This window comes from Mesocricetus auratus, unplaced genomic scaffold (assembly GCF_017639785.1).
Source record: "Mesocricetus auratus isolate SY011 unplaced genomic scaffold, BCM_Maur_2.0 Super-Scaffold_100053, whole genome shotgun sequence".
In the NCBI taxonomy this organism is placed as follows: domain Eukaryota; kingdom Metazoa; phylum Chordata; class Mammalia; order Rodentia; family Cricetidae; genus Mesocricetus; species Mesocricetus auratus.
Genome location: NW_024429230.1, coordinates 722,265 through 736,658, shown reverse-complemented (window position 1 = coordinate 736,658; position 14,394 = coordinate 722,265). Strand labels below are relative to the sequence as shown.

At 45.5% G+C, this 14,394-nt stretch overlaps 1 protein-coding gene across 4 annotated transcripts in view; it reads left to right on the top strand.

The window, feature by feature from the left end:
- Window positions 1–1,961: 1,961 nt before the first annotated feature.
- The window catches only part of Cfap70 (cilia and flagella associated protein 70), a 55,209-nt gene continuing 42,776 nt past the window's right edge, over window positions 1,962–14,394 (top strand). For 2 of the 4 annotated variants that reach the window (XM_040735938.1, XM_040735937.1), the window contains exons 1-5: window positions 1,962–2,309; window positions 4,279–4,381; window positions 5,796–5,982; window positions 12,213–12,311; window positions 12,492–12,571. In XM_040735938.1, coding sequence (XP_040591872.1) covers window positions 4,319–4,381; window positions 5,796–5,982; window positions 12,213–12,311; window positions 12,492–12,571 — 429 coding nt within the window. In that variant the 5' untranslated portion in view covers window positions 1,962–2,309; window positions 4,279–4,318. The remainder of the gene's footprint in view (window positions 2,310–4,278; window positions 4,382–5,795; window positions 5,983–12,212; window positions 12,312–12,491; window positions 12,572–14,394) is intronic. The other 2 variants (XM_040735936.1, XM_040735935.1) reach the window with 1 other exon arrangement.

The following is a 14,394-nucleotide window of genomic DNA, read 5'->3' as shown; positions in this document are numbered from 1 at the left end:
TTTTTTGAAGGTTCATTACCTCTAGTTCAAAAAATGGGAGAATGAGAATGGTGTGTTTTAAAACTGATGCTGGTCTGTTTTGATTTCAGAAGGTAGTTTTCAGTTCAGGAACACAAGTACGTAGAAGCCACAGTAACTCCATCCAATGGCTGACGCTCCCTGGCACGGACGGAGTGAGACTCGGCTGGCAGTAGTATAGGGCTTAAAAGCCACATGGTGTTCTCGATAACACAGTTTTTCCAAGCAAACTCTGACCTCTGGAGACTCTGGAGATCTCACTGGTGTTCTGGAGACTCCGTTTCCATCCCAAGGCCAGCTGTTTGGAATGATTCCCACCTTGTGGGAGGGGTGCCTTGTTGAACACCACACCGAGCTGTGGCCAAGCAAGGCTGGCTTCGAAGCGGCTGAGACTCCAGACGCTACATTATCTTGGTAGCCAGAGTGCTCCCCAGGCTATCAGGAGCTTAACTGAACCCCTGGGCAGCCCAGTCAGCTCTGTTTGTTTTGAGACAGAGCATTATTATTGGAGCTTTGGCTGGCCTAGAACGTGCTGTGTAGACTAGGCTGGCCTCAAAACTCACAGCTCTGGCCATGTCTGCCTCCCAGACCCTGCTCTTCATCTACATTGTTGTAAATTGAGGTAGAATTTCCTCTTATTTTTAAAGCTGAATACTTCATCACGTGTCTACATATCACGATTGAGAGAGAGAAAGACAGTGTGTGTGTGTGTGTGTGTGTGTGTGTGTGTGTGTGTGTGTGTGTGTGTGTACATACACATTCACGTGAGTATTGTATTTACCACGACGTGTAGAAGTCAGGGGACAACCTTTTTTTGAGACAGTCCCTTCTGTCAGCTGCTATGTGTGCTTCATGTCTGGTGTGATTACCAGATTCTTCCATCCCCCTTCTGGCCACAGCAGACATGGGCCCTGTAGGGAAAAAGGGCCTGCCAAAGAAACACATTTTGGCCCAGCAACCACAACCAAAGAAACGCACTCTGACCCTCAATCTGTGCAGAAAACTAGCCAATCCCTGAGCAGGAGATCTAGTCAGTGTGAGCTCAGGTACTGAAGTCTGACCACCCCCACCCTGGAAAGCTCCCTGGAACAACTCTGGCCGTAAAAAGCCCTCTACAAACTCTGTCTGTTCGGCTTGTGGCTGTCCGGATGCCCGGATGTCCTCTCTGTTCCCGGACTGCGGTGGAGGAGAGAGGGTTAGGGCAGGGCCGGGCTTACTGTGACCAGAGCCCCCATCCCACCCGATCCTCTGCAATGCTTACAAGGCCCAGTTTCACAAGCACTCTAGCCTGAGCACAGATCCTCACAGCTGAAACAGCAAGCACTTGAGTCATTCAGGTCCTGCTTGTAATTCTGGATAAACAATTGCGTCACCAAGCTAGACACCGTAGACGTGAGTGTTCTCTACCTCCATGCATTTCCTGTGCATCTCGTTCAAAGCCTTTGGTCATTGGCTTTGCCGTGTACCATCTGTCTCTGTTCTTTTTGTTTTGGGTTTTTGAGACAGGGTTTCTCTGTTGTAACCCTGGCTGTCCTGGAGCTCGCTCTGTAGAGCAGGCTGGCCTCGAACTCACAGAGATCCGCCTGCCTCTGCCTCCCGGGTGCTGGGACTGTCAGGCCACAGGCAGCGTCCTGAGTCACCTCCCCAGATCCGCGAGTCCGCATAGAAGACCTCAATTTTTAGTTTACTTTTGAAGGAAAGACGACTTTTATAGTGTTCAGGCTAGCAGTTTTGTCGTTCTGTGTGTGCGTGTGTCCGTGCGCTGAAATCAAGAGTCGAGACAAACAAAACTGAGAAGCGGAAAGCCGCACTTTCACCCAAACTTGGGGGAAAAAAAACCCAACACCGCCCAAGGGGCGTGGTTTCCAGAACACAAGCTCCGCCTCGGCTTCCGGGAGCGGGGGGGGGAGTTCTCGCGAGAGGCAGCCGGTTGCTATAGTTACAGAAAACCTAACGGGCTTCGGTCCCGGGTAAGCTAGCCGCTGCTCTGCTCCGCCCTCTCCCGCCCGGCCCCGCTGTGCCCACGACCCCGGCTCACCCGGAGCCCGGGCACAGCTCGCGGAGCCGCTACCTCTGCGCGCCCCGTCAAACGACAGGAGCCCCGTCCTCGCTACCGAAGCAGATGCTCCGGACGGAGAACGGGCTGAGTCCACTGCCGCGGTGAAGGTTCCCGAGCGGGGGAGGACCTTCATGGATAGGAGATGCTTCAGCGAATGAATAGCATTGGTATCCGCCTTAAAAAGAAGGACAGGAAAAATAAATAGGAAAGCAAAGACTGTGACGGTCCCGAGGTGATTAAGTGTGTGGCACGGGGAGGGGCGGGGTGGGGCGGGGTCCAACCTAAGCCAGGTCACAGACTAGACGAGGCGAGCAGCTGATTGCCTGCCCAGGCTGCAGCTTTGGCCCTAGTCCCACGGCTGAACGGTATTTGCCTGTACCTTCTGCTTTGACCTCCAGATTTATTCTCACATCGTGATCCACACATACTGTTTGGTTTGCTTTCTGTGTTTTGAGCTGTTAGCAGTCTTTTCTTACTGCCTGGAACAGCCTTCATCTTAAACTACTTCATCTTAAACTACTCTGGGTCGCCTCTCATGAGGACATTTCCCTGATGTGCACATGTACACACACAGCCTCAGATTCAGTCAGATCCCAGTTTCATCCATCCCTGCTCAATGACAGCCTGGTAAGATACCAAGCTTGTCTGAAACGGCTTCCTTTTTCCTCCCCATTCCCCAAACCTCTGTCAGGGTATCTGTCACAAAACTTATTCCTCTTGGTCTATTTACGTGTGTCTCTTCCTCACTAGGTTTTTAGATTTCTGAGTAAGGGGGCATATATCATCTTCTATGCTCAGCATTTACCCCATCCTTAACTTGATAAAGGTTGCTTGATGAATGATTTTGATGAAAATGGATCGGATTGGAATGAAAAGGAGTCCGAGGGACCCAAAGACGTGTTAGTCTAGCACAAGGAACACAAGTGAACTAACTCATATAGTACTGACTGACCAGAGAGAAAGGGGTTGACACAAAAGCTTTCCAAATATGCATTTGATGAGGGAATCACCAGTGCCACCAAGGCCCTGGAAGGATTTGGGTGAAGACATGAGCCTTTCAGGCACTGCAGGATTGAAGGGGTTGCTGGGAAAAGGCAGATCGATCTGAAGTGTGCAAGGGGCTGTCTTGTCTTTACATCACCCGTCCCAGACAGACTTAGCGCAGTGTGTCCTCACAGCTAAGTTCCACTTGAGTTTTAAATGCATTTTCAGTAACATAAAACAATGGATTTCTTTATGACACATCCCTTTCTGACTTTGTACTTAGTTTAAATTCTCTCCACTGCCCTTGTTTGTCCCTGACTCGTCCCTTTCCTCCCTTCCCCGGAAATAGTTCCATGTCTGCTAGGTTGTGCATGTGAGAGGGAGCACGCCATGTTTCTGTTCTTCCCTCCAGCTACCCTTGTGTAGCACTGGTGTCTGGCTGTGAATTCACCGTGTAGACTGGAACTCACAGTCTTTCGCCTCTGCTTCCTAAGTGTTGGGGTTACACAGGCGTGTGCCATCAAACCCAAGCAATTTGCTTTTTTAAAAATATTTTTAGGATTTATCTATTTTATGTATGCACCTGCACTCCAAGAGAGGGCATCAGATCCCCTTACAGATGCTTGTGAGCCAGCGTGGGAATTGAACTCAGGACCTCTGGAAGAGCAACCAGTGCTCTTTACCACCAAGCCATCTGTCCAGCCCCAGGCAATTTACTTTAGAAATTGTAAAATTATTTGAAAATCAGACGTGCCTTTGTTGCTTCTAAAATTATTATTTTTATTATTATTTGGTTTTTTGAGACAGGGTTTCTCTGTGGCTTTGGAGGCTGTCCTGGAACTTGCTCTGTAGAGCAGGCTGGTCTCGAACTCACAGAGATCCCCCTGCCTCTGCCTCCTGACGCTGGGATTAAAGATGTGCGTCGTCATCATCACCCCCTCCATCCGGCTCTAAAATTATTTTAAAATAGAGACGCATGCCTTTGTTGTTTGTCAAACTTCTCAGACTGGAGGAAATGAAATGTGGGTGGACACTGAGCGGTGCCAGCCTGAGCATCAGCTAGTGGAGCTGTGACAGCTGCTGAAAGCCTTTCCTCTCCAGCAGCAGAGGTGGCCAAGCGGGGATGAACACAGCTGTCCTGTGATGTGCCTGCGGCTCCAGCGGTCCTGGTTATTATGTGGTCCACACGGAAACAGATTTACTTGTTACCTTTGCAGAGGCCAAAGAAGACCAGACAGACTTTGACCAAGTGCTGACATGGAGCAGGCGCCATCAACAGTCAAAACGGTGCACATTACTGTGACAAACGGATATGACTTGGTAAATTGATTCTTTAGGAGTATGGGGGAAGATTGACATTTTGCATCATTTTTCTCCCTCTAAGCTTAGTGATCTTCTCCCCGATGTGCCTTCATACCCAGCAAATCATAATGTTGCACACTTAAACTACCTGGCCCTTTGAATGCTAAATTTGATAGGGTCAAAGCAAATCTGTCTTAGTTAGGGTTCCTATTGCTCTGAAAAGACACTGACCACAAAGGAAAACATTTAACTGGGCCTGGCTTACAGTTCAGAGGTTTAGTCCATTGTCATCACGGCGAAAAGCATGGTGGCCTGCAGGGTGCAGGAGAAGGAGCTGAGTTCTATATCTGGTTCCTAAGGCAACAGGAAGAGAGAGGGACTAGGCTTGGCTGGAGCATCTGAAATCAAGCCTGTCCCCAGGGACACACTTCCTCCAACAAGGCCACACCTCCTAATAGTGCCTCTCCCTATTTGTGGGGACCACCTAAGTTCAAACCACCACAAAGTCATTTCTGTTATGCTAAGTAATTTCCTTCCCCTACTCCCTTTCTTCTTCTGAGACAATTTCGCTATGTCAGCCTCACCTCAAATTCACAGCCATCCTCCAGCCTCAACCTCCTAGATGCTGAAATTATAGCAGGAGCTGCCACATCTGGCTTATAATTTCTTTTTTCCTTTTCTTCTGAGAAGGTTCTAAACTTTCTGAATTCTCTCAATGATTAATTTCACTTTAGGATTTCAAATAATAGACCTGCTATAATTTACTAAAACTTAGGTCAATAATGAAATGGGAATAATGAAATGCCCTGAAGTTTACAGAGCTGTTCTTTAAAAAGGTATAGTTAGCTGGGCAGTGATGGTGCATGCCTTTTATCCCAGCACTCAGGAGGCGGAGACAGGAGGATGTCTGTGAGTTTGAGGCCAGCCTGGTCTACAGAGCAAGTTCTAGGACAGCCAGGGTTACACAGAGAGACCCTGTTTTGAAAAACAAAAAGCAACAACAACAAAAGGACCTAATTAATGAGCTCTGTTTAATAATGTGTGTGTAAAAATGTATACACGCACACATATTCACAATGAAACATAAAAATGTATTCTGAAATATGTTAATAGTGCCTGCACATTAGAATAAAGCCACAGGAAATTTATTTCCCAGTGCAATTTTTCTAACTTTTTATAGATTTCTGGTAGTATAGTTTTATAATCAGATAATACAAGAAGTGATTTTTAAACTTTACCATAAACGACAAGTTGCTTTTAGCTAGAACTGCCTTTGTTTAAATGATTTTTTTTTTACTTGTCCCATTTGTATTTGTGGTGTAGCTTGTTAGAGAAAAAAGCAAAATGGTGTTTAGTTCAGGTCAAGACAGGTTGCTAGATATGTAAAACAAACCATGTCTTTGAAATTGTAATATGATGTTTCTGCCCACAGAAAGGATTTAAAGGAGACACCCCAGTTACTTTTGTTCGTGCAGAATTCAATCAGGCAGTTCTCGGAGACTCTTCAAAAATCACTGTCTCCCCAGAAGGAACTGCTAAGTACAACTTCACTACCAACTTTGAGCTCAATCCAGATGGAGGCATTACCCTGGATGACCTTGCCCACAAACCATTGTTCTGTAAGTCTCATGGTTCAAGGGCATCGTGAGGAGATTCTGAGTACTCAGCCGCTGTCATGGGAGAACGAGTATTCCTTACCCTGCACATAGGGATGACACAGCTTTCCAACATCCAAAACCGTGGCATGCGAATTTTGACAGTTTTTCATACATTCTCTTCTAGAAGTTTCCTTTCTTTTCCAATATTTACGGTTGCTAGGTTTTAGGGGAAAATGGTCTTAAAACCCACAGAACTTGATACATACTTTAAAATCGCTCATTGTTTATTTGACGTTCATGCCTGACTGGGCATCCTGTGTTCTGTGCCTGTGTAGCTGCACCATCCTGAGTGGCCATGGGTCCCCTGGAACCGGAGTTACAGACGGCTGTGAGCTGCCATGTGGGTGCTGGGGACTGAACCAGGGACCTCTGGAAGAGCAGCTAGGGCTCTAACCACTGAGCCAACTCTCCAGCCCCTATGAGTGGCCATTTTTCATTTGTTTCTCCTGCTAAAGGAAGCTCTTCTTAAGCTCAGGACTGGATTTAGTTTACTTCAGAATTTCTGATTCCTAGAGGTATCTGTAGCATAACAGGTGTTCAACGAGTCTTCACTGAGTGAATTAGATGGATAGGTAGATGATTTCAGAGCTCTATCTCTATCTCTGATATAATTTATTACATTTGTGAGCTAACTCTTTTACTTTGTTTTGTTTTAATCTATTCTCTCTCTCTCTCTCTCGTGTGTGTGTGTGTGTGTGTGTGTGTGTGTGTGTGTGTGTGTACAGGTGAGTTGTGTGCTCATGTGTTTTGGTGTGCATGCATGTACATGTACAAATTGCAGAGGCCAGAGATCAATATCAGGCATCTTCCACAATTACTGTTCGCCTTGGTGTTTGAGGTAGAATCTCTCCCTGGCTACCCAATTAGCTCCAGGAATCTACCTACCTCAAGATTCGCCACCCCACCGCTATCCTAACCCAGTGTCTTAGTGTCCTATTGCTGTGAAGGGACACCATGACCGTGGCAACTCCTATAAAGACAGTGTGTACCTGGAGCTTGCTTGTATTCAGAGGGTTAGTCCATTATCTCATGGTGGAAGCATGGCCACCTGCAGGCAGGCACAGTGCTGGAAAGGGAGCTGAGAGTTCCACATTCAGACTAACAGGCAGCAGGAAGGGAGACCCTGGATCTGGCTTGATCATTTGAAACCCCCAAAGCCCACCCCTAGTGAGACCTCTTCCAGCAAAGCCACACCTACGCCAACAAGGCCACACCCACTCCAACGAGGCCACACCCACTCCAATGAGGCCACACCTCCTACTGCCACCTTAAATATTCAAATATATGAGCCTATGGGGGGCCATTCTTAGTCAACCCACAACACCTGGGGCTGCACATGCTTGCCATGGGCTCCCAAGCTTTGTGTGGGGCTTTAAAGTCAGGTTCTCGTTGACATGTGCTTCATTCTGTTGCCTTTATATTAATCAGAAGTCTCTAGAGCAGTGGTTCTCAACCTGTGAATTGTGACAAAAGGGTAACATATCAAATGTCTGCATACATAACAGTGGCAAAATTACAGTTATAAAGCAGTAACAAAATAGCTTTATGGTTGGGGTCACCACAGCCTGAGGAGCTGTATTAAAAGGTTGCAGCGTTAAGAAGGTTGAGAACCAGCCAGGTGTTGGTGGCGCAAGCCTTTAATCCCAGCACTCGGGAGGCAGAGGCAGGCGGATCTCTGTGAGTTCGAGGCCAGCCTGGCCTACAAAGTGAGTTCCAGGACAGCCTCCAAAGCTACAGAGAAACCCTGTCTTGAAAACAACAACAACAACAAAAACAAAAACAAAAACAAAGAAGGTTGAGAACCACCTTTCTAGAGGAACAGAACAGACTAAATGAATGTATGTTAAAAGGGAGTTATTAGATTGGGTTCCATGATAATGGTTGGGATAGTCAGCCAATGGCTGTCTCCCACTGGAAAGACCAAACACCCCTTGTTGTTTACTCCAATAGACTCGGGCCTGAGTAGTTGCAGCCTGGTGTTAGTGAGTCTTTCTCTGTCCTGCCAGCCAGTTCTCAAATGTCCACACAGAGACTTTTATTCATGATGAAAGCTTTGCCTTAGCTTGGCTTGTTTCTAACTAGCTCTTATAACTTAAATTAACCCATTTCCACTCACTTACTTTCTGCCTCATGGCTTTATTACCTTTTCTCTGTATCGCCCTGTGTCTGGCTGCTGACTCTTTTCTTCTTCCCACTGCCCACTGTGCCTGGAAATCCTGCCTAGCTATTGGCTGTTCAGGCTTTTATTATACAAAGCAGAGTGACACATCTGCACAGTGTCCAAAACGACCATTCCACAACGCAGGTGCTGAAGGCCTGCATGCTTCCTGGAGATCTACTGATCTTCAGTCCGAGTGCAGGCCAGAAGAAGTTGTTCCTAAGTTGAGAGAGTCAGCAGTGGCTGCAGAAGTGTAGAATTTGCCACAGAGAGTGAAGGCAAGGAGGAATAAGGAAAAGTGTTCCTTCCCTCTTCTGTCTCTATCTTCAAGTAATTGGATCAAAACTCCCTTAGCGGGTAGCCTCGCAGCTTGCCTTCTTGTCAGTCAAGGTGAAAACCAGCACACATATCAGTCTTTAGTTTTGATTTTATAAGTCTTCAGGTTTTTTTAAATGATACATCTTAGGGGTGCTTACCAAATCCTCATATCTCAAGATCTGGAAATGCAGATAACATTCTCAACCTATGAGTCACGACTCCTTTGTGGGAGTCAAACGACCTTTTCATAGGGGTCGCCTAAGACCATCAGAAAACACAGATATTTACATTATGATTCATAACAGCAGCAAAAGTTATGAAGTAGCAACAGCAGTTTTGAAGTAGTCACAAAATAAATGTATGGTTTCAAGTAACCACAACATGAAGAACTGTGTTAAACCGTTACAGCATTAGCAAGGTTGAGAACCACCATGCTGGATCCGTAGTTGATCTCTTCTTTCTTTCCATAAGAACTCTTGGGGTCCCATAGACCGTCAACTCCCAGTCAACAGAGAAGATGGGGTAAGAGTCTCAGGTACTACCTTCTTTTTTTTTTTTTTTTTTTTTTGGTTTTACGAGGCAGGGTTTCTCTGTTTTGGAGGCTGTTGGTCCAGCCTGGCCTCGAACTCACAGAGATCCCCCTGCCTCTGCCTCCCGAGTGCTGGGATTAAAGGCGTGTGCCACCAACGCCCGGCTCAGGTACGACCTCTTAAGAAATAAGTTCTCAATGAGCATGGTGGCAGAAGCAGGTGGATCTCTGTGAGTTCGAGACCACCCTGGTCTACAAGAGCTAGTTCCAGGACAGCCTCCAAAGCCACAGAGAAACCCTGTCTCGAAAAACCAAAAAAAAAAAAAAAAAGGAAAAAAGAAAGTTCTCCAGCTCCGCCATTCCAAGTGTCAAGCATGGCTCCCTCCTCAGCTAACCGTGGAGGAATCCTTCCCAGCCTTCCTCTCACTGTCTCCTCCCTCTTCACTGTGCTGTGTGTCCCTGAAACCCACAGTAGCAGCAGTACTTGACTGCTTCCTTCCCAAGCAAAATGAATGAAGAAAGCAGAGCTGCAGACTTCCTCTAAGTGTGTACCCAAAGCCATGCGACAGACAGAAGCAGTCCCTTAGTTCCCAGGAGCAAAGCAAGAACTGACCTTGGAGACTCTGAGCAGCGGACTTTGGTGAACATGTGGGAGCCGTGAGGCCGGGCGAGGCCCAGGGAAATCAAATCCATTTGTCATCCTCCCTATTTAGAAAGAAGAAACGAGTATTTTTTGGTAATTATTAAAGATAGGTGTTTGTTTACCACACACAAGGAGCCTTATTTATTTATTTATTTTGGTTTTTTGAGACAGGGTTTCTCTGTAGCTTTGGAGGATGTCCTGGAATTCACTCTGTAGACCAGGTTGGCCTTGAACTTAGAGATCACCTGCCTCTGCATCCAAAGTGCTGGGACTAAAGCCTTGCACCACTATTGAGTGAAGCCTTTTCCTTGCCAGCCGCTTTGGTTTTTCCCCACCAGTCGCCTGGGCTCTGCCGCGTTGTAGTCCCCAAATAACATACAAGACACTGTACTAATTATGAAGCTGTTGGCCTTGCTTCTTACTGGCTAGCTCTGACAAGTATTTACTCCATAATTGTTAATCTAAGTATTTCTCTTACCAGAGAAAAGGGTCCAGATTTCTTATCCCTCTGGCAGTTACATGATGACTCCCTGTGTTTCTCCTTCCCAGACTACTACTCGATTCCTAGTCCCACCTATCTTGCTTCCCTATTGGCCAATAGTGCTTTATTGACATATACACAGGACTTCCCCATCACACTGCCACTACCCAGCTCACAAGGAGCTTTTATGAAACAAAAATTAAGCATATTCTAGGCCATAGAAAGTACAAAAGAATCAGTAGTATACAGATGGAGTTTTCTTTCTTTGGTTTTTGAGTCAGGGTTGTGATGTGAAGCCTAAATTAGTCTTGAACATGTTACACAGTCCAGATTAGCCCTGAGTTCTCCCATCCAGTACAGAGCAGGCCTGATCATCTGAGGCTTGGCATATTCAGGATGGTATGTCTGTGGACTAGCCTTGAGCTCTCAATCTTACTTTGGCAGCCTAAAGAATGCAAGCGTATACCACTGTGTCTGATAGTCTCCTCGACAGAATATTAGAGTTAATAGAATTAGAGCTCAATATCAAAAAGATAGAAATTTCATTTGAAAAATTTTATAATTTTTTATTTACTCAATCTGTAAAATATTTATGTATTTTATGTATATGAGTGACCTGTCTTCATTCACACCAGAAGAGGGCATCAGACCCCATTACATGTGGTTGCTAGGAATTGAACTTGGGACCTCTGGAAGAAAAACCAGTGTTCCCAACCGGTGAACCATTTCTTTAAATTTAAACCAAACCAAAAGCTTAGGAATGACTCATGGAACTAAAAAATCAGGAAAAAAATGGAATGTATTTGGAATTACCAAACAGTAAAACATCAAATGCCAAACACGGGTGGGGGCCAGGGGGAGAACAGGGAGTATATAAACTTAAGTGTGTTCACTTTTCTTTAACTTGGACCTATAATCTGAAGTGTGTTCATTAGAAATCAAAAGGGATTGAAACTTGTGGAATGACTGGGTAGATGCACTTTCCTACATTTCTCAGAAAGCACAACTGGACATTGTGTAAAAGCAAGTATGGTAGGCTAAAAGGTGGTGAGGAGGAACATAGGTACCCAAGGAAACTAAGGGCACACTCCATAGGTTCCCTTTTTGTCTTCTGTATGCCAGACTTCATACTTAGCCCTATAGAAACATGAGTGGCTTCAGATTAAAGAAACAAACATTTTCGTGTGTGTGTGTGTGTGTGTGTGTGTGTGTGTGTGTGTGTGTGTGTGTGTGGTATATGAGGAGAGTACCTGATGAGTCCAGAAGGGGGCACTGGATCCCCTGCAGCTGGAGAAACTGATGTTTGTAAGCTTCCCAGTGTTTCATGACTGCAATAGAAACTAAGGCAGCAGTGCACACCTGCAATCCCTGTACCCAGGAAGTAGAGGCAGGAGGATCAGAAGCTCAAGGTCACCCTCAGTCACAGAGTGAATTTCAGGACAGCCTGAGATACATGAGACCCTATCTAAAACATTTATTTCCTAAGAAGCAACAGTTTCACCTTGTGGTCCAGGCTGACCTTGAATTTGCAATTCTTGCTTCTACCTCTAGTGCTGAGATTACAGATGTGCCACCACATCTGTCAGTAGTTTCTCATGATAAATACAATAGGAAACAGTGGTTCTTTGAGATGATAAGGAGTCGTAACTGTGTTGCTAGATAGCTACACACATCATTGTTTTTACATGTATGTCTCACATGGTTAAGATCTATCTCTTATGACTTACACACTAAGAGCAGAAGTTGCTGAGTGACTTCTCACCCACTTTCCATTAGAAGTCCCCGGTGTGCCCTCTTTGGTTTTGGGATAATTGTTGCTGCTGTCTGTTACTGCTGTCTATGCTGGGGATTTTTTGGGGGGATTTACAAGACAGGGTTTCTCTGTATTGTTTCGGAGGCTGTCGGTATACTGGGGATTTTATGTGAAGCCCATACACATAGTTGCCATTGAGCTGTATACCCCATGTCAGAACTCATTTCCTTCAACCTGGACTTTGCTTGCCTTGGCTTTGCCATCTGCTGGGGTTGTTAGAAGCGTTCTCATTTTCTTTGACTCTTCTAGTAACCGTGACTGAGGTCCTACCAAAGGAAAAGAAACAGAAGGATGAGAAGACCTTAACTCTGGGCCAAGCTGTGGTGGACCTTCTTCCTTTACTGGAAGGTCAGATGTATAATCTATCCAAAAGCAAAAAAAAATAACAAGACACACAAAGCCTATACCTAACAATGTGTAAAACTCAGCCTCCATGGCTTTGAAAGGTTTTAGTGGGAAATGAGGGTGTGTGTCTGTGCCTATGGTAACTCTGACTTGTCTCCTCTTTGGCTCAACTTGACCTTACAGGAGAGGACTCATTTGAAACGGTGGTCCCATTACACCCTGTGCCGGGGTCACCCTTAGAAACTCCTTCACCAGGCTCTAAGGTAATCCAAGTTATAAGTTTTAGCGTTTTCAGCTGCCTCATGATCCAGTTATTAAGGTGGTGTTCTGGTGAGTACAATGCATTGGGCACTTCCTTTCACTATACCTGTAGTGCTAATTTCTGGTAAACAGGCATGAATGACGCTAAGTCCCACCTTGTGGATTATACCCCAGTGCGACGAGTCAATGTGGCAGAGAGCACGTATTGGTTACTTCACCCAGACGGGCAATCACTTAGGGAAGGCTTAACTATGGATGCTTCTTGAGCTGTGTGCCAGTGGGTTAAATGGTATATGACATTAAGTACTTGCATGGCAGCCTTCCTGTGGTTGAAGACTTCTAATTCAACAGTGTCAGCCAATACCTTATCCTGAATTCCAACATGTGAGACTTCGCAGCATACTGGAATTCTCTTCAATGCCACCCTATAAACATCTAGACATGCCATTCTACAACTGAACTCAGCATCTTCCCCTAAGCTCATGCTTTTTTTTTTTAATATTAGTGCCTTGGGCCACTGACAGTACCAATCCATGACATAGGACCTAAGTTACATCCATGGATCCTAACCACAGCCAGTCTCCACATCCAGCCTATTCTGCCTTCTAAGTCTTTAGACTCTTCCTTTTTTTTTTTTTTTTTTTTTTGGTTTTATGAGACAGGGTTTCTCTGTATTGTTTTGGAGGCTGTCTGTCCAGCCCGGCCTCGAACTCACAGAGATCCGCCTGTCTCTGCCTCCTGAGTGCTGAGATTAAAAGCGTGTGCCACCACCGCCTGACTCTTCCTTTCTTTTTTTTTTTTTTTTTGAGACAGGTTTCTCTGTGTAGCTCTGTAGATGAGGCTGGCCTCGAACTCACAGAGATGCAGCTGCCTGTGCCTCCCGAGTGCTGGGAGTAAAGGTGTGCGCCACCACCAATGGGCTTAGACTCTTTCTTTTTACCGTTTTCATGCTTCATTGTTACCTAGGCTTTCGCTTGGGCCGTTGTAAATAATCTTGGCACTTACTTACCTTTGGGCTGAAGGCAGCACGCTGTTTCTGTCCCTTTTATAGTCCTTTTTCTTTGGACCCACAGTTATTTTTTTCTCTATTTCCTTTGCCAATCCATGTCACAAACTCCTTTATAGCCTGTAAAAGTGGGGGGGGCAGGGTTTCTCTGTGTAGTCTGGGTTATCCTGGAACTCAATCTGGGGAGCAGACTGGCCTCAAACTCATAGAGATCTACCTGCATCAAGGTGTGCACAACCATCCCCCAGCAAGAGTGTGTCTTCTTCATCAGATTATTATTAGCAGTCAACACACAGTTAAGGGGCCAGTGAGGTGGCTTAATGAGGGAACATACTTGGCTGACAAACTTAGGACTTGAGTACAGTCCTAGAGACCACCACAGTAGAGGGAGAGAACCAAGTCCCACTAGTTGTTCCCTGGCCACACATAAATAAATAAAATGTAATTTTAAAATTATAAATAAACATCTAAGCCTTTTTATTATATTGTGCATGAAAAAATGTTAGGCATGCACACACAGAGACATACACACAGACATGCACTTAAAAAATGTCTTTTTTTAAGACAAGATTTCTCTGTATAGCCTGGGCTGTCCTGGAACTCAATCTGTAGACCAGGCTGGCCTCAAACTCAGAGATCTGCCTGCCTCTGCCTCTTGAATGCTGGAATTAAAGGTGTGCACCACCACCACCACCCAGCTGAAAATATCTTACAATAAATCACTACATTTAAATTATTAAAATAATCATAAGGGGAAACATCTTCAATCTTAATACCTGGGAGGCAGAGGCAAGATGGATCTCTCTGAGTTTGAGACCT